Source organism: Fistularia commersonii, chromosome 9 (assembly GCF_037954325.1).
Source record: "Fistularia commersonii isolate RoL2024-O1a breed Wild chromosome 9, RoL_Fcom_v1.0, whole genome shotgun sequence".
Taxonomy (NCBI): domain Eukaryota; kingdom Metazoa; phylum Chordata; class Actinopteri; order Syngnathiformes; family Fistulariidae; genus Fistularia; species Fistularia commersonii.
In genome coordinates this window covers 3,573,876-3,600,758 of record NC_141292.1, presented here as the reverse complement: position 1 = coordinate 3,600,758, position 26,883 = coordinate 3,573,876, and the positions used below count along the sequence as shown (strand labels likewise).

At 38.6% G+C, this 26,883-nt stretch overlaps 2 protein-coding genes across 32 annotated transcripts in view; one reads left to right on the top strand and one right to left on the bottom strand.

The window, feature by feature from the left end:
• mapk10 (mitogen-activated protein kinase 10) overlaps positions 1–12,562 on the bottom strand; it is a 47,684-nt gene extending 35,122 nt beyond the window's left edge. For 8 of the 24 annotated variants that reach the window (XM_086152004.1, XM_086152003.1, XM_086152002.1 and 5 more), the window contains exon 1: positions 12,090–12,562. Coding sequence is in view for 8 of the 24 variants with exons in the window: in XM_086151995.1 (XP_086008121.1) it covers positions 12,090–12,092 (3 nt within the window). In the remaining 16 variants the exon portion in view is untranslated. The remainder of the gene's footprint in view (positions 1–12,089) is intronic. The other 16 variants (XM_086151995.1, XM_086151996.1, XM_086151993.1 and 13 more) reach the window with 3 other exon arrangements.
• A 6,451-nt stretch (positions 12,563–19,013) lies between these two features.
• The window catches only part of ptpn13 (protein tyrosine phosphatase non-receptor type 13), a 47,016-nt gene continuing 39,146 nt past the window's right edge, over positions 19,014–26,883 (top strand). For 4 of the 8 annotated variants that reach the window (XM_086151982.1, XM_086151978.1, XM_086151980.1 and 1 more), the window contains exon 1: positions 19,014–19,368. The gene's annotated coding sequence lies outside the window, so the exon portion shown is untranslated. The remainder of the gene's footprint in view (positions 19,369–26,883) is intronic. The other 4 variants (XM_086151981.1, XM_086151984.1, XM_086151983.1 and 1 more) reach the window with 2 other exon arrangements.

The following is a 26,883-nucleotide window of genomic DNA, read 5'->3' as shown; positions in this document are numbered from 1 at the left end:
GAGTCTCGCAGAGACGTTGAATAAGCAGAAAAATAAGGGCGGGGGGGACGCTTGGCTTTTTTCCTTCAGCTTGATTGAGGAGGAATTTTTCAGACTGACGTTAATCTAAAAATTTTAAATTTAAATTTATTGTGTCATACAATATATGACAATATCCATCGCAATATTGAGACGCTTGAATTGTGTTCACTGTAAAAACAAGGCAAACACCACGGGATTTAATTTCACGCAAATTAATTGTTAAATTGTTAAAAATGACCTTTGAATTTGATGACGGTGACTTAAAAAAATAACATAACCTGCTATGAACATCCGTGCAAGACTGTGTGTGTGTGTGTGTGTGTGTGTGAATGAGTAAATTTAACAAAATGTGAAAACCAGGACACGTTACTGTAATACCTGTATTTTTGTTTTACCATAATTTCCAGACTATAAGCCGCTACTTATTCCACATGCTTTGAACAGAACGATGCGACTAATTTATGGATTTTTTTGGGGCTAACAAGCTTCACGCCGCCAAAACATTTAGCCTCGTCACATCGGACCAATTAAATTACCGTGAAATTCTGAAGCCGTTCAATACCGACACCGAAGAAGACCATTTTCATGGTTTTAATGCGCAGGTGGAACAAAGATCGCAATCAGCTGCAGCAGGACAAAGCGGGGTTGAAAATGGTTGGACTTTCCTTTTGTTACTTATTATTGATCTTTTTCTTCAGCCGTGTTACAGGCACAGGAAAAAAAAGCATTTCCAGTACGTATTTGTGAATGTTACCGGTATGTATTTAATTAGAAGCTTCTGTGTAAATATCTCATATCTGCTTATAAGCAGATGCGGCCTATATATGAACACATATATTTATTTTTTTATATTTTGGCCGGTGCGACTTATATTCAGGTGTGCTAAATAGTCCAGAAATTATGGTCTATATCAGGGCTGGGCAATTATTTTAGCTAGCGGGCCACATTTCTTATTTAATTTTTAAGCACGGGCCAACTAGGTGTCATGTAAATTGAATAAAATGAAAATTGCATTAAAAAATTTTTGGACATTTTATTTCAACTTTAAAATCATGAATGATCATATAAATGTACCGATATGATTTTGTCTGTAATCAGCCATACAAAATTAAACAAAAGGAAAAAATAAGGAGCTTTAAATTCAATATTGATTGAAAATACTTATTGAAATATTCCAAGAAAATAGCCAGATAAAAAAGCCAAACAGGCCATAAAATGCCCAATTCTGGTCTATATGGACAGTCTTGATACACAAATTCTGGATTTTCCATTAAATTGAACTGAAAACTGATCACTGTGTTGAACTTAAAAATTTTTTTTTTTACTCTTATATCAATGTCTAACTGGATTTGATGGATTTGATTTGTTCACTCAAGTCCCTGAAAGATCCTCAGCTGGACAACTATTGTCTTTCCCTTTCTTTTGAATGAAATGGTAGCAATTTTATAACAATACTCTCAATGGTAAACAAATATGTCAGCATAAGCTACACTTATGTTTTTAAGTATATGTTTCTATACAAACTGTATTTTTGTTGTTGGAAAATATAGCCTGGGTTGAGTTCAGATGAGAGAAAGCATGCAGAAGTTCACCAGCAGCCATTATTCATTGTTTTGTTACGCCTTCTAATTATGGCATTCGATATATGTGGCAGAAACAAAGGTATCAGTTAAATAAGGTTTCGCATCAGGCGAGTTCACACATGCTATCAATAATGTTTAAAACATTTTCCCCCCACCTTATATTTCTTTTGAAGCTTTATAGTTGCTCTGTTGTTGCGTCAGAGTCGAAAAACACGGCGACTTCTGTGGGATGTAAATGAGTTTTAGGCTCTCTGCAGTAAAGATCTTGCAAACTTCCAAGGGAATAACGTCGAGGTCGCACTTTCCGGTATCGAAATTTACGAGCCTGCGAAATGTACGATTGAGAACCGGCAGAAAAGTAGTTTTATCCGGAGCTGTAACCGTACATGTGTTTACTGCATCCAGGATTCATAGTTTACGGTCTGGCTGATCAGAGCACCAGAACAGACGCAAATGAAGCCGTCCAATCAACATTAAAAACAACCAAACAGTGCATTAGCGTTTTCTAATCATCATTTTCCAGGACTTTTTCTGCACGTTTCCCATGACGATGCAACTGGTATGACTCAATAATGCTTCTCTCAGTGATGGCACAGGCTGCAGGGCTGGCTTTATCGATTAAACCTGAAGCTGCCAATATTTTAATGATTGTTCCAGCAATTCATTATAAACGCCGAGGCTATAAAACACACACAGAAAAAAAAAAAAAACTTTTGGAAGAGGTCACTAGAGGGGGAATATCTTGTAAATTATTATATCTTGCTCATTTTTGGGTAATTCCTTCTAAGCTTAATTTTTTGAGGTCATTTCGTGGTGATATTTGGTTAAATTAGTTTTGGTTGCGCCATAATGAAGTCATAATAAAATGTTTGAAAATAAATGAAGGGCAATGCAAGATTGTTAAGAGCTTTTTTTTTTTTTTAGTCGTTTACCATACAGTGTGCATTTTCAAGGTTTTTCTGTTAAGGATGAAAATAACACTGATTGGAATCCAGTGGGAGAACGTATCAGAAAACACTTAACCAGATTAAATCTGAACACAAAAGAATCAAAGAAAAGACGTGTCGTGTGCAGGTGTGTTTTACAAACAAAGGCCTGAATCTTCACATACGCTTATAGTTCACGAAATCACGAATAATAACGTGCAAATATTCACAGCTCACTGTAAAAGCATAATACGTTTGTAGATCTTTTGTAAAAACAATAGGTTTGCATATTTGTTTGTAGCCAACATGACACTTTTAAGCTTCCTCCTGATAGTGGATTTTGTCCTCCGGTTAAACAACTCATTCTAAACAAATTTGTTTTTCAATTTGAGTTGTGTAAAATTATATCCACTGCAATAGAATCTGAAGTGATTTGCAGATATCCGTTGTTTTAATCTCACACAAAATACCGTTTCTTTTACAAATGTCATTATCTTCATGACAAAAATCTGCGTTTTGTTGAATTCCTCACCTCTTGTGATGCAAACATTTAGGATCCGCTTTTAACTATTTTGTTTAATTCCAAAATCGCCTGCAGCGGATAAACTTGTACTTGCACAGTTACGGTAACCCATCTGCTGGAGGCGACACTCCCACCCGCAAACGGGAAGGTTTATATTTGCAGATATTGGAATATTTGCGGATGCACATTTACGAAGAGTCCAATAAAAGCCTGGTGATGAGACAACGGTACCGTGAAGGACGAAAGTAAAGAGCAGACTGACTGAAAGGAGATCTGAATTACCCTGAATGAGCTAATGCATATCACCGATACAGCAGAGCATTAATCTCCAGGGCTTGCCGATGATGAGTCGTCCTGTGGGCGCGTGCGTGTACGTGCACGCGCACGCTGCAGAAATGGCTGGCTTTTGCTGTTTGGCTCCTAGGCGTTGTGTTACATTCGCTATCAATGGCAGGACCACTCAGCGCACTAAAAGACGAGGTCCAACAACAGCTAGATACAGATCTGGGAGTCTGACTGGACAGCTGGGAAGGCACAAATTGAAAAACACAGTTTTGGTGCAAAAAAAAAAAACAATGTACATAAGAAGAAATGTAAAAGTAAAGCATGGGAAACTGCACCGACCACATTGGATGTTTGTCATATTCAAGAAATATTGTGCCATTTTCTGTTTGTGAAACAGAGTTTGAAAAAGACACAAAAGTCTAATGTATGTCTGAGTGCGTCTTAAATCGTGGCTTCATAACAAAATGATGTAGTGCATTTCTGTGTTCCACGCTGAGGCTTTCTTACATAATAAATCAGAATCAGAATACTTTATTGATCCCAAGGGGAACATTGCTTTTTGTTGAAAGCAACTCCTGCTCACATAGTAAAGTGGAGAAAAATCAAAATAGAATATAAAAAAAATAAAGAATAAAATGGCGAATAATAGAATAAGAAAAAAAAAGACCTTTTCCCAATTATTCTATCTGGAGTTTATTATCCGGAGAAGCAGGTTTATCTTGCTTATATCCAAAATGTTTTTGTCAACGTTACTAATGACACGCATTTAAATAATGTGACATATCAGAAGTATATCACCTTTCATGCAAGCACAGCGTCGCGTAAACGTTTCGGTTTTATCGCTAGTGTAAGGATGCATCATCACACCGCACTGCAAACGCGTCACTTTGAAATAACCCGTCAAATTGTGACTTTAGAGAATCAAGTGTTTTTTTGAGCCCATACTGTCGTTTGTTTTTTTTTCCCCAGGTAATTACACTACATTATGAAACAGGTTTACGATATTTATGAAAAACAAACAATCTGACAAAGCACATATTAGCTGAAACCAATATATCAGGTAATGCATCACAGTGACATGTTATCACAGGACCATTCTACGACGATGTGCACAAATCGAGAGAAGATTTCATACCAAAAGTGTGTCAGAAATGTAAAAATACAAAATGGCATTGGTTTAAAAAGGTCCTCTTATAGAAACAGATTAAAGTGACCATCCTCATTGACTGTTACTGACTCAGCACTGGACAAAAACCAGCATGAGGACACCACGCCGGTTCACCTCCCCGCTCCTTATTAGCTCTTCCTCCGGAGAATCGTAGTAGCGAAGTTCAGTTACAGACGATGCATTACGCGCTCACTTAATTTTGGCTTGATTTACTGCTACTGCACCGGAGGTGTAATGATACTGCACAATTTGTTATTGTTTCCGTCTTCGCTCCCCCCGCCCCCCTCTTCTCCCAACCCTCTCTTCCCGCTGACATTCTCAAGCGTTCAAGATTAAACACATTTTGGAAATGTCACAAATCCATCTCTCCCCCCCCCCTCCTCCGTCCACCGCGCTAACGAGAGACCGCATTTTCCCCGATCCCTGTCTTTTCCTTTGTCCCTCCTTCGCTCCCACCGTTCCTCCCAGCAGCCTCCCAGCCTGGCTGCAACTGTCTCCCCTCCCCCTCCCTCAAAGCTTCATTGTGAGCGCTCGCTTCAGCAGCCTCTCCTGCAGCATGCAGCTTTTGCCTGCGCCGTTGCAGCCCGAGCCATTGGCGGTACATCCTCTTATTGGGGCTCAGGGGAGGAGAGGGGGGGGGGGAAGCACTTCAAACTGCAGGCACAGCCTAGAAAACAAGACAGCTCTGACTCATCTACAGGCTGTGTGAATCTCAACACTCCCTCCATTGATTTGTTTCCGCGGTTCTGAAATGTACTTATCGTCCGTCACGTCTCTCCCACTTCTTGCTGGCATTATTTGATTCCCTTGAATTAACCAGACTGCATGTTGGGAACCTGCTTACCAGGCTTTTTCTCCTGTGAAAGTGCATGGTAATAACATGCGTCGCCTCGAGTGCATTCATATCTCGCTGTAGCTGAAACCCATTTTGTTGCAGCACTCTGCTGAGACGACTGCGTTTTCTTTTTTTTGTGTGTGTAAACTAGCCTGTTACGTAAGATGTTTTTTGAGAAAATGAAACGAGAGATGCACCAGGACGATGCGGACCTCCAGCGAGGTGCTTGTACAGCAGAACCCGAAAATGTCGAGAGACAAGACGGGGCCTTGTTAAGAAAGCATGACAAGTTGTTTAACAGACATGCCAAGCGCTAAGTTTACCATTCACAAATAAATGAAACGGCGATAATAGGAGTTGAAATTGAATTGACAGAAAAGTTAGGCAGGGGTTGTTCAGAGCATCGGCAAGAATGGACAACCGTCCGATCATTACTGCTTGGGTTTTTTGAGGGGGATGGGGGTGCAAAAAATACAGTGAATGAGGAAAAAAATATATATATATGTAAATATATATGAAAAACATATAATATATATATTATATAAAATATAAATATATATTATATTACATTATATTATATTATATTATATTATATTATATTATATTATATTATATTATATTATATTATATATATAATTTTTATTTTCATTATATATTATCATATTATAATATATATATAATATATATAGTGTGTGTATATATATATGTGTGTGTGTGTGTGTGTGTATATATATATATAATTATATAATATATATATAATTTCATTTCAAGGTCCAAAAAATTTGTTTATCTGCTCAAATAGCATCAGGATAGGTTTAACAGAAAAAGCTCAACTTTTCACACCAGTTATAATGTAAATAAAATATAATATAAATATTGTAAATATATTTAAAAAATGAAAATATCAAAAAATATTGGCATAGTATTTAGAAGTCTAATGGTTAATCTCTTAATTTGTTTGAATCCTTAAATCTGTCTAGACTGAAAATTCCTTTATTTGAGTAACAGTCGACAAATGCCGCGCCCCCATTATAATGAGGAAACGGTTCCACTATTCTTTAGTGAAGGTCTAACTGAAAATTTTGGTGTAGTATTTTCCAATGATTTTGCAAAGAAAAAAGCGCTGTGGAGTTTTGAGAAACAAATACGATGATATGTGTTCAGACAGAGAGGTTGGAATAATCCCCAACATAAATCCACGACAAATACTGACAGAGAATATTCCAAACCAGTAAAAATGAATTCTAAACAACTCTGAAATTAAAAAGGTTGCTTCTTGGTCCACGTCTCTACCAAGGTCCATGCTAATTTCCTGATGGTTTTTGTATTTATTTTATTTTATTTTATTTTATTTTATTTTATTTTATTTTATTTTATTTTATTTTATTTTATTTTATTTTTAAATCCATGTAATTCTTTGTGGAGGTCCTATTACAACGTGTCAATTCCGCACTGCTGAAAATTGACATTTTTGACACATTTTGCAGCAGAACATGCTTGTTGGGTCACGAACATTAATCTGCATTAAAACATTAATCTAAGCATCGTCTTAACAACTGGATTATTGATGCCTGTTTGGTATGTAATCGATCAACGTTTATTGATACTTTATTCGAATGTGACTTAGCCGGAAGCAAATGTAATGATACCAGTGTCATTCCAAGCAATGGATATCAGGAATTAATGTCCCCTATACAATCTTGTGATGGGTTGCTTTCCTGTGTGACCCTTTGTGACTCTTCACAGATGTGTTGTGAGCTGATTGGGATGCACACCATCACAGCTTAAAGTCTTGCACCCGGCTATCCGTGCACCACAAATAAAAGCTGCGTGTTCGTCAGATCAAATCCACTTATGTAACCGTGCGTCGCTCTTCGGGCACATTTCACTCTTTGTCCACAGCGCGTAGAAGTCCCGCAGCCTTTGTTCATGCCCCACAAATAATTATTATTATTATCGTCTTACAGATAGACCAGGGCTGTAGTACGACGTCATGTCACTCGAGTAGAGGCGAGGAGATCTACCGATGATAAACGCATGACCGCGACCTCTGAAGACTGCATTACGTGGTGGCACGAGATGTTTTAAAAATTGCACCATATTGGAAGTAATATCAGCGTTAATCACAAAATAATGACTAACAAAGTTTACCATGAGATCATCCTTCACAATATTAGCCTTTCTTAAAGTTAAAGTGAACCAAAGGCTGATTTGTTCTGAATGATAACATGCCAGAAGGGATGTAGAAGCAAATCCTGGAGTTTTGTTTACATCTTTCTATCATGACTCAATTGTTTTGTTTTTGTTTTTTTTGCTCCTAAGCCTAAACAGTCCTTTATGGAGAATTAGTTGATACATGACGCATCTGGCAGCTCGCCCCAAATGTTACGTGATGAACTGGATGGCTTCTTGCTTTTCTTTGCCGCTGCCATCATGCTTTTTTCTGACCGGATCGCAATACCGGTATGTTTGTTCTTGAAGGTCCACAGATTTCTCACAGTGATGGAAATTTTGAAAAAAAAAATCAGCCTCCGGTTTGTAGCTCCTACTCACCAGCATCCTCACAAGATGGCGGCCTCGTCATTAACATTTTACAAAGTTAGCACCTTCGTCTTCTCTATTGAAACCGCCATTGAAACTGTTTCTTTTTCTTTTTCAAATTCATCAATGAGTATTGAAAGCATTATAAGACACAAATCACCTTGAATGTATAACCCGGACCTGACCGATATTTAAACAAAGTCACGTCTTTTTCCCAAAAACGACTAGTTTCTGGTACATCTGTGTCACGCAGCATGGTCAGGTCTTTCCTTTTTTTGTGCGAATAAGTCGCGTCTTAATTCCCCACACAAGCGGAAGAAAACCTTCAATGACACTTGGCTTAACCCACCAAGAGCAAATGAAAGCTTGACTTTGGGGTTTATTTAAATCTGTTATTAAAAAGCAAATCCAGGCTTTTAATTATATCCTTTTTTTTTTTCTTTGTCCTGCTCTGTAAGATTCATTTTTTGTATTCATTACACTCAAACTAAATTTGTGGTTACACTTAGATGAGGAAATAAGGACACAAAATAAAGTAAAAGTGACTTTTAGTGAAGTTTCTTCCATGGTAGAGATGATTATAGAGAGGGAAGGTTGATGAATTGTATTTGCAGCTGGACGTTAGCGAGAGGTTTCAGGTTTGGCCGATGGGACGTTACTTTTCAATGCATATTTTGATGATAGAACCCAAAATACAGCACTTCTTTCTCCTATCTGCTTTAAGGAATATAAAAAATAAAAAATAGAAAATAAAAACAGGGAAGTCATGCACATCTGTTTCAATGATAAGATGCTACTAGTTTATGGCTTGTTTCGAAAAACAGATTTTTAAAGGTATTATGGGCTTTCCAGAATAATATATAAAGTCACTCCTGGCTATATGTGTAAAAGGCAAATTAGAGGCTTCGGATGACACAAAAAAATTGTAAAAGAATTTAAATGAGTGGCCTCATTTGTGTTATGTTCATCAGTGGTGTCACAGATCAGCGAGTGCACAATTCTTGTTTTGTTGACTCTGGTTTATAAATACCAGGAAAATGCAAACCTTAACCATTTCCAATGATCTACCCACATTTATTTGATTAAAAATGTCAGATTTTTAGTTTAGATTAACCTCTGGTTATGTTGCTGGGATTTGGTTTTAATGTAATGTACGATGTTACAATGTAATGTAGCATTGCATTGCATTGCATTACATTAAAATCAATTGAATATCAAAATAAATATATATATATCAAAAAATGCGGAATAAAAATATATCAAAAAATATAAAAAAAAATAAATAAAAAAAAAACATTAAAATCCAAAAACATAAATCTTTAACCAATGTGTATTTCTTGCATTTTAAATTATCTGTAAAAATGTGATTCATCTCAATGGGAGTCTTGTGAGAAAACACAATGATTACTATATTCAAATATGATACATGTGTGACATCATTATCTAAATAAGTATTTTTGAGACAAATGATAGTGTAGCATAGCACAAATACATGGAATTTGTCATGCAACATAGGAGTCTGTAGACGCTTGCACAACCAGGGCTATTTTTAGACTAGGTGCAGGATAACAGCACATGTGAGAATTGATTTCAGAAAACTGGATTTAAGTTCCCAATAATTAGCTGCAGAAGAACCTGCTGGGTGGAAACACTGCCTCGTGCAGTCCCTGGGGTGTTGGGTGCTAAATTCCAGAGTGTATATAGTCACTCTGTTAAAGGATCAAAATAATCTGAAAATGACTATATGAAACTGAACTGCAATACTAATAATGGAAAAAAAAAACTAAACTAGATTATACTCGGTAATTCAAAGGTAGAATGCAAAATTCTGCTCTTACTGTCTACAAAGCCTCACAGCGTTTATGCAGACAACGCCGTGGTATTTTTTCTCAAAACATCAATCCCATCATAAGTCACATATTCCTGCAAAAAAGGAGCCTGTTTTTCTAACACAGTTGCATTATTCATGCAAATTCCTGCAGAAAATACCACGCTTTTATTTCACTCAAATTCACCGAACCCTTGCATTTTTAACATTTTATTCGTTTCAGAACATGTCATTCCTGTCATTCTCTCATTGACTCCACTTCTGTTTTGATGCAAAGAAACTCCTGCCTGGCTTATCTCATCTCATTACATGGCCTTATTTTATTACATAACACAGGATCAGCACACTGATACTCCGACGTCTGATAAACAAAATGGAATTAAAGCACACGCTTCATCTGCCTCAAAGTAAAAGTCTGCCGGCGGCTGGAAAGTCTGCTGATTTTTCTAGTGAATGAACAAAACTCCTAGCTGTCCCCTTTGTCGACCAAAAAAAAAAAAAAAATGGAGTTACAATCCCACCCTAAAACAACTTTGCCCTTTTGCAAGCCGCGTTGTCCGTCACATAATAGCAGGGCTATTTATCTATAGGAAGAAAGCTGTCCATCTCCTCAGCCTCTGCAGAAACACGTGGAGAAGGCTTTGTTTAATTGTTAAGTGTTCCCCTCAAAGCACTTTCACAGGCATGGGAGCGTGTTTCTGAATAATTCAGGAGCCAAGGTCACAGTGCTAAACTCCTCTCTTTCCTGTTTGAAACGTGGAGAGTTTGTTGTGACAACTCAAAAAAAACATCTCCTGACTCCACCGCACAGCAAACAATGAGTCAAATTTAAAATAAAATAAAAATTCTAAAACTGTTTTTGTTTTTCTTCTTTTTTTTTTTTTTTTCTTTCAGAATCCAGACAACTGGGAATTTGCAAATGTGCCGTTGGCTCAATTTACAAATAAACAGCTTTCCAGTAACCAGGGGGAAGGGGGGATGAGCAAAACAAAGCAGATGTGCTGCAAATGAAGTCAACATATGAATGAAAAAAAAACCCTTGGCAAAATATCAATCTAGTTAATCCAAACATCATATATGATTTAATTATGTATTTATAATTATAATAATTTTTTTAACTTGATGTAATGCATTAAGACTGATAAAAACGTCTTTTGGTGGTTTATTCTACAGTGATTTTTTGCTATTTCATCATTCATAACTAAGTAACACCAGTAAATTGCTCATAAGAGGTCTTTTAAGTAGAAATCATTAACATGCAGAAATTTGATTAGAATTACGTGACAATCTGCAGTAATTTACCTCAAAATTGCTGAAAAAATAACCCTTTTTCAATAAACTACTTAACTAACTTGTAAGTAACAGTGAATTATCATTCGAATCAAACTGCTGAAATAATGTATTTATAAAAGGCACTGGTAAAGGCCTCTGAATGCTGGTTATCACAAATTTTAATATATTTTGGATCAATCCAAGGGCAGAAATAAAAAGATTTATTAATATTTTCATGTATCTGCCTTGTGATTTTCCATCGCGTGGCAGATATTGTGTCACGCATGAGGACACGACTGCCCACATCTTGCAAATTCACTTTTAATGGCACCATCTGGAGATATGGCTCAAATCCTGCAGCACAACCTCCTGGTGTGATCACTAAAAGCACAAAAAAAAAAAAAAAACATTGCACATTAAAACCACCTGGCCCTAAAACGCAGCAAAGTACGTGCACCTCTGTGGGACCTCATCATGTACTTCCATCCCAGTGAAGTAGTGATGCGCTGCATAATGCACAAGGTGCGCAACTGACTTCTGATGGGAGGAGAAGGAGGAGGAGGAGGGTCAAACTCTGCATGTAGGCCTCCAGTGGAAAGGCTCTTGTTTTTTTAGTTTTTTTATTTTATTTTTTGCAGAGCAGCCCTTTATCCATCATCCGCTTGCAGCCCTCCTGTCCCTCTCAATCAAATATGCACAGCGCATCTGCTCATTTTGGAATCAACATGAAAAAAAAGGCTTATTTTTCTCTCTCAAAACTCAAGTTAAGGGTGTGGGGGGGTGATGGAGGTGTATGTGTGTGTGTGTGTGTGTGTGTGGTTATAAATGCAGGATTGATGGACTTCTATCAATGCTCATTCGTGTCATTCCAAAAACAAGCAGGATGTGAATGCGTTAAAAAGAGAGGAGGGGGAGGGGGGTGTTTTTGGGTCTGTCCCTTTTCCCACCGAGGCATCGCTGGTGGACTTCATTAACCTTCCCCCCCCCCCTCCCACGATCAATATTCATCAGTCCACCCTCCGGGCGACCGTGGGTCCGAGCATCGCGTCCCCCGAACCCACCGTGGGGGGGGGAGAGGGAGGTGGGGATGGGGGTGGGTGGGCTTACCATTCCGTGCCAGCTGATGACGATCCCGGTCCCGGTGGTAGTCCTCTCTCAAAATATCCCGACGGGAAACATCTCGGTGATCGTAGTTGCTGGAGCCTTTAACGTTAAAATGTTCATCAAGATGGCGAAGAGGGATGGATGAGGTTTGGGTGGAGAGGAGGGGTGGGTGAGAAGCAGCAGCAGCAGCAGCAGCAGCAGCAGCGGCGGCGGCGGCAGCGGTAGTGGCACCGGGGGTGTGTGTGAGAAACACCCCCCCCCCCAGCCTCAAAAAAAAAATAAAAAAAATTAAAAAATATAAAAACAAAAAAAAAAAAAAAGTGCAAAGGAAAACAGAAAAAGAAGCGGAGATGGACGGATCACTGATGCTGAATCACTCTCCCCCCCAGCTCACCACCTTGCAACCATTGTGCTGCAAGATGCTGGCTGTACCATGGTGGACCTACCGGAGCAGAGAGGGAGGGAGGGATGGAGGGATGGAGGGAGGGAGGGGTGAGCGAAGGGGGTGTAGGGAAATATGTTGCCATGGCAACCGAGCAGGAGCATGCATGACGTCAAAGCCCAGGCCGGGAGGGAGGGAAGGAGGGAGGGAGGGAATGGCGGACATGGAGCTTCCTCTCCCGGGTGATGGGATGAGGGAGGAAGGCATTTCTCTCTCTCTCTCTCTTTCTCTCTCTCTCCCCCTTTCCCTCTATCTATCTATCTATCTATCTATCTATCTATCTATCTATCTATCTATCTATCTATCTATCTATCTCTATCTTCCTGCACCGTGCAAAAAAAAATAGTCACAGCGAAGTGCGGAAAAGTTAAATATTGATTTACATGAACATGCGGGGGGGAAAGGTAATCTAAATGTCGATATAATATAATTTCGTCTTATTTTTTCAATGTTTTTTTTTTATTTCCTCCTGAAATGTTCAGGTAAATTTGCTGAGTTTTGGCGATTTTACTGTGAAATGACACCGTTCTTTCCATATGCGGCCACTAGGGGGCGCCAGTGAGTCGACTGAGCTGACGCACCTCTCCAGTTTATGTAACATCGATTTCATTTGACAAAGAATGAGTTTTCTTCATTTAATTTCAAATATGACCAGCATTCTAAAAAAAACATATTTTTATCATTGTTTATCTTGCTCTTGTTGTATATTGATGATGTGACCATTAAAATGACAATAGTTCAATTTTGTCCAACGCTAAGCACGTTTGAAACATATCTTGTTCTCATCTATTTTTATTGATTTATCATTTAACAGTCCATATTTCCCTTTTTTCAGACAGCCTCCATCAATGTCTCCAATCTTACCTGACTATTTAATGAAGGAAAGCAATTCAGTATGTGATTTTCTCAGTGTTTCCTCTTACAGTCCCATTAATAATACTATCTTTATCAGGTTTTTCAGTCTCCTTCAGACAAGGTCTGCTAACTGTAAGTGTGTCTCACTCAAAACTGTAAGAATTAATCCACAAAAATGTATTCAGACCTACAATCTGGAAATTGAATGAGCGTCACAGTTAATTTTCTCTCTGGTAAGAAGAAAAGAGAAAGAAGCCACATCTCAATGATCGGAGAGACGTTTTACTGCTTTAAAATGGTGTCGGTCAGCCAATCATTTTTGCCTGAATCACAGAAAAATCCCACATGTCCAGGTTTGATAAGCCCAACGCTGTCGGCCAGAGGTGCTGAATCAGAAGCCGCTTCCCTGATTTAGGCCTTCAGGCTCATTCCCCGAAGAGAGCAGCTTCTTGTGAAACTGCCTCTGCAGTGAACTCATCCGAAACAAGTCCAAGTCAAATACCGCAACATTCATTAGTGTGAGAGGAAAACTCGGGCAGAGACGCCTGCACAAACGCTTTACCCTTATCAAGTGAGCCATGTTTTTAAACCTCTATGTACGTCGGTGTTTTTACTCCTAACAGATGCAAAGCAGGGTCGCGGGCAAATCACTGTACTAGAAATGAAGAAACCGTCTTAAACTGCTCAATTAAAAGTTCTGAGGTGAAAATGCTGCTTCAGTAAAAACAAAAAAAAAAAAAAGTAATATAAGCAAAATGGACTTTGGTATCAATATTAAGGCTACTCCTCTGTGCAAAGCGCATTGATAGAAGCTGGTTAAATTGTGCATTTTAATGACTGATTAAGACATAAGAGCTTGTTTCCTGCTGTAATTAATCAATCTGGTGTTAATTTTAGACCCTTAAAAAAATCAAGACTGATAGTACCGATAATGTATACGTTCTGTGTCTCATATATAGCGTTTGTAAAAAAAAAAAAAAAGATCAGAAATATCAATATCTAAGTATATCAAATTATTGCAGGTCCTCTTGAGTAGAAGACAGTGCGGTAAAGTGGAAATGTAAAATAGCATGTATGCAACGGAAAAGATGTCATAGTTGTACCTAACTGCACAGCTTGAGCAGATGCACTTGACACCTTTGCTCCATTAATCAAGTGAAAAGACTGAATGGAAAACATTAGTCAAAAAAAAAAAAAGATAATCTTTGCACTGGTGCAAGAAGTGAGGTCACATTTTAAATGCGAAAAAATATCAAGGATGTGCCCGAGCAGATCTCCGAACGCATTTTTCATCCCACGTAGAAGTCATGTGAAATATCAGAAGGGGCGTGCTGGAAAGTTTCAGTTGCTGCTGTAGGTCGCAGATGGAGAACTTGAGTATTTTAACCTTATTTCATATGAGCTAATTGATGCAATGAAGCCCAGTAAGCTTAGAGGCTAAAGCTGTTTCCGTGGCTTAGTAGCCCACATTAGTGGCCAGAGGTTAACAGCATCCAGTGGAACAAAGAATATAGAAAGTATCAAGAGCGCTGGCTGGTGTGTGAAGTATTTGCACCAATTTTTCTCTGAGTGTCCACCTCTGACAAATGCATTCCCACTCCAGATAAACTAAATATGGGCAAAATAGTGGAGAAAAAAAAAAAAAAAAATTCCAAGCCCTCAAGGAGAAGCTCACATCGTTTGCATTGAGGCTATTTTGAGTAACGTATACCACACTCATCCAGAGCAAGTTACCCAATGGATGTGAGCTACAAAAAAGAGGTTACATTTTAATAATCATTCATTATTTCCCGCAGACTCTGCACTCAGGGTCTTCCAAAGGGTCAGAATAATTAAAGAGTTAAAATTGCATTATCATATCAAGAAGTGATCTTTGGCCAAATTGGATGTCTCTATTTTATAGGTCATTTTGAACAAACAAATTTCTTATTCTTGTGGAACTATGTGATTCCAAAGACGTCATCAAGTGAATGTTAAACCATAATAGAGACGCAGCCGGAGCAGATGCATCAGGATAAAAATAAAGACCTCTGGAATTTTTGTCATATTTTGAATTAAAATGAACCAAGAGAGACGTAAATCGGAACCAAAACAGATATAGAAAACCATATATCATGGAAGTTGACACAACTATAAGATTATAGCTATTAAAAGAAATAGTAACCATGTAGTTGTGTTTTTGTCCAAATTATTATTAAAATTATTTGGAAAATAAGCAAACATTTATTTACTAGAGAGAGAAAATATACAGAACATCTGTGTTTGTGGTGGCTTAACCCCAAGGTGGCTAACAGGCTTATAGGGGGTGCTCCAGAGAAAAGGAAAGGGAAAAAAAAATCCAAATTTAGCCACTTTATTTCTGAACTTTATTAAAATGAATAACACACGCTGGCTCATGGCGGGGCCTCCTTGCCCCAGGTAATGCCGTCAGCTTATTCGCGACCGAACCAGTGGTGATATGAGGTTAATCTGGCAAACACAAGAAAGTTTTTTAGCGTGCCAGATTTGAAAAAATAAAATTATAATAATTGCCTCGCAAATTGGACATCTTTATAACTGCAGCAACCAGGAACTGCTTTGCCAAATAGGAAACCACCCAATGACTCATGTTGTTCCTCAACTCTTTTCTTGGGAAATGTAATGACTTGGAAAACATGAGGCAGGTTAAAAATAATAGATTTGTCACTCTGTTCCGTTCTCTGGTTGCTGTATTGAAGTATTAACTTTCACTCCATTTTTACTAAAAGGGTAATTTGATACTAGTTATGCATTATCTCCATCTATCCCTGCATTTTTACAATGAGTATCCTAAAAAATGTCATAACAATGTGAAAAAAAAAAATCTTAATTCTCATCCCTTCACCAAATTGTCAATCACAACTAATCAAAAATATACAAAACGCATAATGTCTTAAAGACAAAAATTGCAATTGTGAAAAAGCATTGTGGGGTATTTTGCCAAATGGTTCTGGACGTATCAAGTAGGGCCATCGGCAATGTTCGAGCCTAAAATTTGTGAGTTTCTGCAACAAAAAAAAAAAAAAAGGAAAAAAATAAAATATACAGTAAATATAATGTGGAAAAAATGAAACATGGTCATGATTTGCAAAATGACTAAATCAGTCACTTTCTCTTTGAGATGATAACTGAGGTGACTGCTGGGATTGACTGCAGAGAAAAAGTAATTTCCACCAGAATCAGAAACTGCTACCCTGATTGAGGCCTTCAGGCTCATTCTCTGATGAGAGTAGCTCATCTGGGAATGAGCACCTCTTGTAAAATCATTTATGTATAGAATTTTTGTTTAATGCACACGAAATAACCCAAATCCCTGAGGAGTATTCTTATTTTGTTGGAGGCTGGGGCCAGATTAAAAGCTTCTGTCTGGGGCGAGATATCCCGCTGTCTGGCCATGGGAATATTTATTCAAAATCAGGGCCATTAAGATAACTTAGTGCCTCCGAAGATATTTGGTTCATTTGATGTATGCTATTTGGAAGGAGGTTAGAAATGTGGGTACTTTCATTGCTGAAGCCAAGATAATATTGTAACAACAATTCATTCCCGCACTTCAGTCAAATAGAAGCAATTCTTGTATATCAAATTTGTGTTATCATTCACATTTTTTTTCCTCTGTGTATGAGCGGTCGCATGAGATTTTGATGAAAGTGATGATGATGATGACAATGAGCAGTAAATATTTGAATGAGCATATCTGCTTTGTAAAGAACTCTGTATAAAGGATGGTAACATTAGCATCCCTGAGAGCATAAACATATTTATTACATACAGTATATTAACTATAGCAAGTGAGTCCAAATCCTGCCCATGTTTTAACTGGGTGAAAGTTTTTCAACAGTTCTTTATTCTGAAAATATGTATTCATAAATTCACAGTATATATATATATAAATGTATCTATTAATATTTATTTGGTTCTTGTCAACTTATTTTTTTTGTTATTTGGCTTTTTAAGCCTGCTCTGCTGTTTGTGCTCATATCTGTTTGTTTTTAATTACCTTTGGACTTTTGTTCATGCTTCAAAAAAGAAAAGAAAATTCAAATAATGAAGCCACTACCTATAAAACCCTGCGGTAAAGCTATGTTAATACAAAGTTTTTTCCACTATTTTAAGAGACATGGCTGTGCACTGCATCATAAGATGTTTTTTTTTTAAATCTCAGCACCATTCTCTACACCACATCGTCAAACTCAAGGCCTGCGGGCCAAATGTGGCCCGCCACATCATTTTATGCGGCCCGCCAGAACTTCTTAAAAAGTCTGATGTCTTAAAATAAATAAGTCAAACGTGCATATTGACCACAAACTACATTTCCCACAACACATGCTGATCATTTTACACGAAACACGTGTAAATCATTTTACACCAAACACGGAGCTAAATATGCCAAAGTTAGCCTAGCAGGAAAACAATAAATTAAAAGCCAAACAAATCTGTTCATGCAAACGGCATCCAAAAACACCTGCAGCGGTGAAAGCTGGTTTTGTAACAGAGGAACTAGTAAAAATACATACACACTCATACCCTCCAGCCGGAGGTACAGGAGTGTGAAATGTAGAACGACGCGATTTAAGAACTTGTTCTAGGCTCTCAAACAGCTGACATTCATTCTTCTTGCACATGCAAAGTCCCCTGCCGACTTAAAACTGCACTCATCCTTGCACCTGCACTTTGTGAGTTGCACATTGTTCTATTGCGCTGTTCACATTCATATTGTAATGTTTTAGTCAAGGAAAGACCCGGGTGATGGTAAAACATGTTTAATGAGCAATAGCTGTTGTTGGCCACAGCCACGACACACAAGACTGTAATACAACTAACTGTTCCCACCCAATTCCAGGTCCAAAAAAAAAAACAAAACATAAAATTCATTGCACTCCAAACCACACCCACAAAATTCCCAGCAACCTTAAAAATCACACTGAAAACAACCATCAACATAAACCCCAACATTCGTGACTCTACAATATCCTAATCATAATGCAAATAATGCATAATCCAAATGCACTGCGGACAGCAAAATGTAAATTTCACTGTACAGTGAAACACGTTTCATGTGACAATAAACGCTTTGAATCTTAAATCTTATCTCAGACACATTGCAATGACAACTAATAACCACTAGATGACAGAAGACAGCCCTAAAATGACGCTGCCTTTTTAATGCGCCAAAGGAAGGAAGTACTCAGCGGCGAATTGCTTCCTGGCAACTTGGATGACTCTCAAGAAACTTTGATGTAATGGGAATCACTGAAATCCTATCACACTGAATAAAAACAAAGTATTTTCCACGTTTCTTGCATGCATCTCCAGGATCTCCACCTTATGAGCAAACTGAACCGTTTATCACAATCTTTTTTCTTTTGCAACGTGCACATTACTTGCTCTTTTAATGCAATTGTGTAAGAAACTTCAAACAATCTTGCACCATCCTGGATTATCCCCTCCCAAATCGCCCTTTCTCATTACATTTTACTCCCGGTTTTGTGTTACCATGGAAACGGAAAAATGACAGTGCCCTCCGTGAGAGCCAATGAGCGGCCGCGGTTCCTCCCAGTCAGCCCACGCGAGCTGGGCAAAGGGAGGGGTTATTCCGCTCCTCGCCAGTTGTGCTAACTTGGCTTCACTTGAACGGAGTAGACGCTGCGTAGTGACTCCCGAATTTTTTTTATTTTATCTTGTTTTTTTTTTTTTTAGTGGAGGCGAACTCGTGTTTGTTGCTTGTTTCTTTTGTGTTTTTGTTTTAAGTCACTTTGGGCACACAACACCCCCCCCAACGCGAGGTGGATGTTTATCGCTGAATGCCCCGCGGAAAGGTAAACCTGTTGCCCGCCTAGCGCCGCGGTCTCGTCGGCTACTCTCCCAAGATGTTGCTTTGTGGATGGGATGGCGTCCGGTCCCGTTTGTCTGCGCATTCGTAGCCACAATTCCCCTCCAAGTCATCTCGTAGCACCTCAGTTTTCGGTAGGTGTCTGTCGACCGTTCGACTACCTGAAAATGTGATGTAGAAACTTTTTCTTCTTTTTTTTTTTGCTAACTTGAGAAACTGAAGGCGAGGCTGGAACGCCGATGCTCCCTTCTAAAGAGTAGCACTCTTGTTATTTTCTTTAACTCGTTGGTGGCTAAACTGACATTTGTTTTGATTTTTTTTCCCGTCTTCTTTGCCAATGTACGTGTGAACTTCAGTCCAGCCGAGACAGCGAGAGCAAACCAATAACTGAGTGAAACTTGGGGTAGAGAAGAGACGCTAATTTAAAGGGGAAAAATATGCTAGCATTGTTTAGCTGAAGCCACCTGCCCCAACTAAGTGTGGGCAAAGTGCAGAGCATTAGCATGCAGTTTTTCCTTACACAGTATCTCCACAGTAACTTCCAATTTGTCAATACATGCAGAGGGATTTAGGGGATGGAGATCTGGGTACTTCTAGGAAGTCTACCCCTCCCCCCTCATTATCATAGAAAAGTAGTGACTCAAAAGTCAAAGGCCATGAATGTTTTGGCCAAAAAGGAGATGTGAGTGACTGCATGGAGAACATCCCCCTCCCCTCCCAAGTGGTTGTGATGGACATGATGTTACCATCATCAGAGGGAAGGGAGGAAATTGGCTCTGGTCTTGTGTGGGTGTTGAGAGGAGGGGTGTTGGGGAGTTTATACAAAACCATGCTCTGCATGTCACGGTACTCATAGCAACCCTGTGATTAACAGAAATGGAGCGGATGAGGTCGAGACCAAAATGAAAAGTAAGGGCCATAAGTCTAGTCGAAGCTCTCCCTATGGTTCGCTCAGTCCAGCTGTGCTCAGGGAAAAAGGCCCGTCGTCCAGGGTGGCTCATTGATGGGAGACACTGATCCGTAACTGGTTATTATTCTGTCCAGTGCTGGTATGACTTGAGTTGTGTTCGTCAACAATCCTGTGTTACGTCTTGGTAAAATCATCTAGAGTGGCATGTTGGAGAAGCGGAGAAATTAAAAGTGAATTGTGATTCCATCTGGGCTATGGGGTTGGTAGATTTGCTGATATTCAAATGCCACAATTTTTAAGCCTTTCAAATCAGTAATACACCGCTGACATGATCTGGTCTTTAAGTATATGATGTCAGTAATTGAATAGACGGTATTTGCAAATGGTTGAGGTGACTAGTTATGAGAATGAGAATGAGAACAACTTTATTTATCCCGAAGGAATTTGTTGTGCCAGAGTTTCAAGCAAAAACATAACAGTAATAGATAAAAGTAGGAAGGAGGAAGAATAAGAAGTACAATGAAATATAAATTGTCTTATCTTACTTTTGGTAGTTTTCCATGGTTTTCAATCACCAAGTGCAGTTCCCGAGAAGTTATTTTATAATGATTATACAAGAAAATACCTGTTGAAAACTAAAGCACATGACAGGAATGTTATAGGTGTCTGAATGCTGAGTAAAACCGTGTATCACAATTTTAGATGTTCAGAAACATCTGTGGTGCGATATCCCTGTAAGACTATAAAATTATATTGTTCAGGGCTTGACGGGATTAAGGCACTGCTGGATGTTTTTTCTTTTCTTTTCTGTCAGAAAGTCGCTGCTTCTTTTTCCCCATTTGCTCCACTGTTTTCATCGCAAAAGCACTGACTTAAGAGAGACAGGATTGTGAATAAAGGAAAACCATGACTTCTTTAAATGTGTTTTAGCTCACCAGTCATTAAGACATGCAGCAAAGGAGTTTCTTTTACTGTATGTCTTCATTTTGCACGAAAACAGTATGAAAGCATGTGGTCCATATGTTCTGGTTGGCCACAAGGATTTTTGAAACATCATTCCTTACATCATCAGTCATCTTCAAAAGACAGTCTCTCCGTCCGTCCTCGTCATTGTGTGTTTTGAATTTGAAAGCTCGTACATACAGGCCGCAAAGAGCAGTATGATTCTGGGAAAAGAGGTTCAGTTGGTTGATGAATTTTCCTGGCATGGATGGATGACTTCAGGAGGATTTTCACCTCAACATTTGTACAGAGAGTACCTTTTCTCACTGCTCTCTCCACTGTTCCAAATGTGTTTGCCAGCTGAGACAGCGGCTCGAATGTTTGGAGGATATGAACAAATTTCTTCTCATATTGTATAAAGAAGTATGTTTTTGAAAATAAGACTGGAATCCAGTGCATTTGTTATGGATGTTTATTTTGAAAGCTGCCGCCAAACAGGATGAGAAAATAGAAGAGGATGCACATGTATTTCTGTCCCTTTTTGTCCCTGGTGAGTGTAGAGGAGTTCTATTGAAATTATTAGTACTATTCTGGTATGGGTTCTGCAGCTGACTGCCTTTTTGTTTTAGTCAGTGGATTGTTTTCAAATCCATTTGTGGGCTGTAGCGGTGTCAGAGACAGGAAGGTGGGAGGAAAGGAAAAGCTTCATCTAAGTGCAAAGTAAAGAACACTATCACGTTTCCAGGATTAGTTTCTCTAAAATCCTTGTGAGTGTGGCCAAGATTTTCCAAACATTCGAAAGCAGACTAAGCCCTGTTGTGCTGTGTAGCTATAGTGCAGCCACACATGGAAATACCTGGCTATAGCCATCGAAAGGGTTTGAAAAAGAAGAAGAAAATGAGTCATTGAAGTGGTGAAGACTGTCTGCTCTCACTATTTTGGGCCACTGCCTCCAAAGCCCCCTTCAATAATGAGCAGGACCACAGTCCAATGAGGGACAAGCTGGCCTGCACAGCAGCCCCAGTGTGGATAAAAACATTCCACTGTAGGTCTCTGTTGAAATAACAAGAGCCACAAAACAATCAATCTTCACAGCACCCGCTCTCCCCATTCTCATGGGTAATGAGCAAGATGGGTAGTAACCCACTTGCCTTGTACTTCACACCTCCCATAGTCCTGAATGATTAACTTGCATTCCTGCATAAACATGTAGGCCTGTGACATGCTTACTCATTAACTATCTTTTCCAAACTTCATAAATGGAATGTCGTCTGAAATATTAGTCCAACACTAATGAGGCTGCTCACCCAGTTTACATCGCGATACCGTGGAAAATGTGGCATGTTCAAAACATCGTCCCATGACGGTGGGACGATTCATTACTTTTAATTATACGTCCTTGTTTTGTTATTTGTTTTGAGCCAAAGTGCCAATCTTTGGCATGATTGCTTCCTGCTAAATTTCAACTTATGTGAAACAGATTCAATATGCATCATTTCGGGCCAGCGGTAAGACAAGATTTTGAGCCAAGCACACAGGTGCCTGAGATATTGCAGTTAGCAAACCGCAGATCTAGCGACACCACAAAGCATCTTTTCTATCGCAGGAGGTCCCGTTAACCTCCTTAATCTCGCAGTAGACATCTGAAAGATGTCCCGTTTTAAGAACCGTTTTTTGTTCAAGTATTAATGGGCAATGTACAATATAGCCTAAATGAATTCCTTTCTATAAGAGGAAAACAGAAACTGCACCAGATTTAGCTATTTGTTCATTCTTGTAGTCCTTGGATGTAGAAAGAGCATTTCATCTCTATGAAAGCTGCTCAATAGTGCATGAAGCCAAAAACATACCCGGACTTCTAATTGTGTAGCTGGCATCCTGCGAGGTGTGTGGCTCAGTTAGATTTAAATTAGTCCAGTCTTTTGCTGTTTTTAGACTTTGGAAAAGATGAACAGACTAAACAACACATGGACCAACAAACTATCAGACCCCCTACACACGCACACACACACACACACACACAAACACATTCTTGCACAAGTATCCTTTATAAATTGTAGTGACTTTCATTCGTAAAGTAAAGCCTCACCTCAACCCAAACCACTATGTGTTCAAACCCCATAGTTAGCTTCAGTTCAGTTTTAATCTCTAAACTCTTAACCAACATGACATTTTGCCACCTTTAAGGTTGTTTAAATGATGGCGTTTTGATGTTGACCAGGTCAATGCTCAGTGTTGCCCCAGTGGGCAACAAAATTGTTCTCTCACTCAGGCTTCATCAGAGCAAAGTATATATTGCCAGACGAAAGGGAAAAAAAATATTATTTATTACTCTCTGTATTTTTAGAGCTTTTTGTACTATACTAAATGGGATCCGAGTTGAATACCAAAAAAAAAAAAAAACCTGCAGATCGCAGAGCTCCATATCAAGACCTACAGCTATTCACCCTCTTATTTGCATAGTTTTAATATTGAATGTAGTTGAACCAATTTTTGCTTATGGATAATGGATGAATACAATGATTTCATTTAAAGATACATACATTTTTTTTTCCTTGTAAGAAAAAGATGTGTTATATCTTTTTAGATTAGGAGCCAACCTGCTGAGGATTCTGTCATCGCTGTAAAACAGAAGCAGACTGTGAATGCAGACACATTTATGGATGCTACAGTCGCCCCCAAAACAGAAGCCAGAGGAGATTGCTCTGACTGGAGCCAAATAATGCTACTTAATGTGGAAGAGGCATTATGGTGTATTATCCCATGTAGGAAATGTATTATTGTCAGTTCTCGTCTCATGTAGCCTCGTACTTTACATTCTTTGTTATTGTCGTAATGAGTGAAGACTGCTTTAGATTGTAGAGACAAGTGGCTATTTTGGTTTCTTATGTGTTATAACATAGTGGTGTAAACAGAACTGTAGAACTTATCAACTGAATCCTGGAATGCAAAAATAAATCTTAAAAGTTCAAAAACAAACTGTAAAACTGGTGCAAAACCAGAATTCTTAATAAACAGTTTGGCTCCTCTGAACAGACTGAAGTAGTTGAAGAATAAGCCAGTTATAGCTACTGTGATAAACATCGTGAAACAGTACATCACAAACAATGTAAATACAGAATATTCTCAGGCCCTTTATGCCTTATCATTACACTATTCAGTCACAGTAAATTAAACTATAATGCACTTAAAAGCATTGAATGCTTTGACGCAAAAACTTAAAGCAGTGATTTGCCAACTTGTGGAAAACCTTTTAAAGCCCTCACAGAGTTCATTGTTGAAAATGTGTTCTGTCTAGGAAATATCCATCTATGCGTTTTCTTTCACCTAATAGCTGCACACTTAATGTTAAGTGCAGTACACAGTGTATAGAAAAGAATCAAATGTAAATTATTACAGTTAGGAAACAATTATGGCACACATTTTTACCCATTGCACATTACAATAAAGATCACCATCTTTGAGCCCAGCAAAATGCTTAGTGAGGTGATGGTAATGGGCTGATTAAGTTTGTTCCAAATGTTTTCATGCTTGTTTCTCCAGTTTCCTCGGGACAATGGTCTGCCAGAATGGCTCTGCGGCTTAACTGTCACTTAAGTCATAGCAGAAGCAGTTGTTTGTTGGGCAGGAGCCTGATGCCGCTGCTCTCTTGATTCTCTAAAGTTGAAAGTCATGCATCCAAAATAGATGCAGTCTCTCTTGTTTAGGTCACACCTACATCTCAGTTGGTTTGAGAATTCTCCGTCGAAGGCCAAAAATTCTCACAGTGCATGTCCTGTTGCTAAGTTTGGTCGATGCTTGACAGTAATTACAGTGAGTTTTGTAGTGTGGTTATCAAGTTGTTTCAAGAAGTAAATGTAACTTGTGGACTCTCGGGCGGTATGTCAGGAATCTGATACCTGTTTTCTTCATTAGACTGAAAAGGTTCCAGCTCATTGCCCTCTGCAAAAATCCTGTCCAATTCCCCCCGTGCATGTCTGTAAACCACATTTTGAATTTTAAGATCTAGTATGTGTATGATTTCTCATACTCATGCTGTTCAGAAGGCTGTTGGGAAATCTGAAAGCTCACAATGACAGGTTGTATCCTTTAACTTTACCATTGCGAAACAAAACCGTTTTCGGTCAGACCTGTTTAGGGTCGATTGGCAGCAAAGACAGTCTAGTCCCTTTAAACTGAGAGTGTCTCGGCAATATTTACAACTTGAGATCAACCCAGTCTAACCTTTTAAATCAGAAGGATTTACCATGTCATGGAGATCTTTAGTCATTCCTTCCTTTAAGCCAAGCAGCATGTTAAATAAAGAGAATGGTCAAAGGTAAATAATCAACTATGTCTGTCAGCAATTAAAATGTTTCCTTAAATTTTTGTCACAAGCCGGACTCTCAAATCTTCCTCCTCTGTGTATCAAGTATTTCCGTTTTAGCAGGACCAGTTCATCCAAACAGTGGCAGCAATAATATTTTTCATAATACAAATGATACTTTCTTCCACCACTTAAATACAACTATCTATTTGAACTTTAGAGATACACAATGTATACGCTTACTTTTGTGAATAGTGAATAGATCACATCGAATGCGAAGCCCGTTGTAATGGTGCGATTTCATGTACTGATGTATTCATTTTAAACCTCAGGTCTACATTTTCACGCTAGACCTGGTTGGTGGAAAAACTGTCCTAAAACCAAAACACTTACCATTAGGAATGAACAACTAACTCAAGGGGAATTCTGTTGGTTCAAAAGACACATTTTACTCAACAATTGTGGAACTGTTAGTTGTGGTTACCTGAGCACACATTGTTAAGTGCAGCAATAGCCAGCACAGTTGTCAATGTAACTCAGAATAGGACAATAATTGACTAAATGAATTTTGCATTTCAGTAGAGAGTTCAAGCTTGATGTGGGTCTCATAAAGTCCTCTGGAGGTGATTTACATAGATGTATCAAGAATTTGGTTATTTTTCCATAAACATTTCTATGGCATCAAATTTGCAACCTGTTAAGTTGTCCTAAACTGCCCTTTGGAAAGAATGAATGTTTTTGAAATACTTCTTTCTTTTTAAGCCTCAGGGCTTTGTCTATTTTTTTTTTTTTTTTTTTGTGTGTGTGTGTTTTTTTATCGTATGAGTAGAGACACATTTTCTTCCTAAGGCATTGCATGCTGTGTCATATGTGCAAACTCATTTGAACTCAGATGAATTTTTTCGCGATAATGAGCTATTAGAAATATCCACCAAACAGTTTCCGTGTCACTGTTATTACTAACAATGTACAAACTTGCCAGCCATTGACCCAGTTATGATTTTTTTTTGACATTGTGTTTTCATGAAACAGTGCTATTCACTGTGTTGACAGCAGCCTCCAGGTTCCAGGTTTTTTGAAGCTGCTTGGTTTTAAGCGGAAAACCCAGTCTTGTCGAAGAACCGAGTAATAAGCGGCTCCATAAGCAGAGCAGTGTTTGCATCCGTCTCCATGTGCATATCATGTGCTTGTGCTACCTCCTCCACTGTAGGCTAAGATAGGAGACTTAAGATGAGAGCATGTGTTCAATGCATTGATTTTTGATGTCATTCTGGCAATGAGGACACCAGGGCTTCTTCACTCTCTTCCAAAATTGTGGGAGTGTGAATTCTTACAAAACTGTGTCATGATGATACGTCTCAAATAAAATGTAATAAGATAAAAAATCTCTGTGCTGAAATTCATCTTAAAAGTTGTGTTTTTTTTTATTCCAGCATTAAGTGTCGATATCAGTGTAAGATACAACGGGTTGCGGTTGGTAAAGTGAGATTA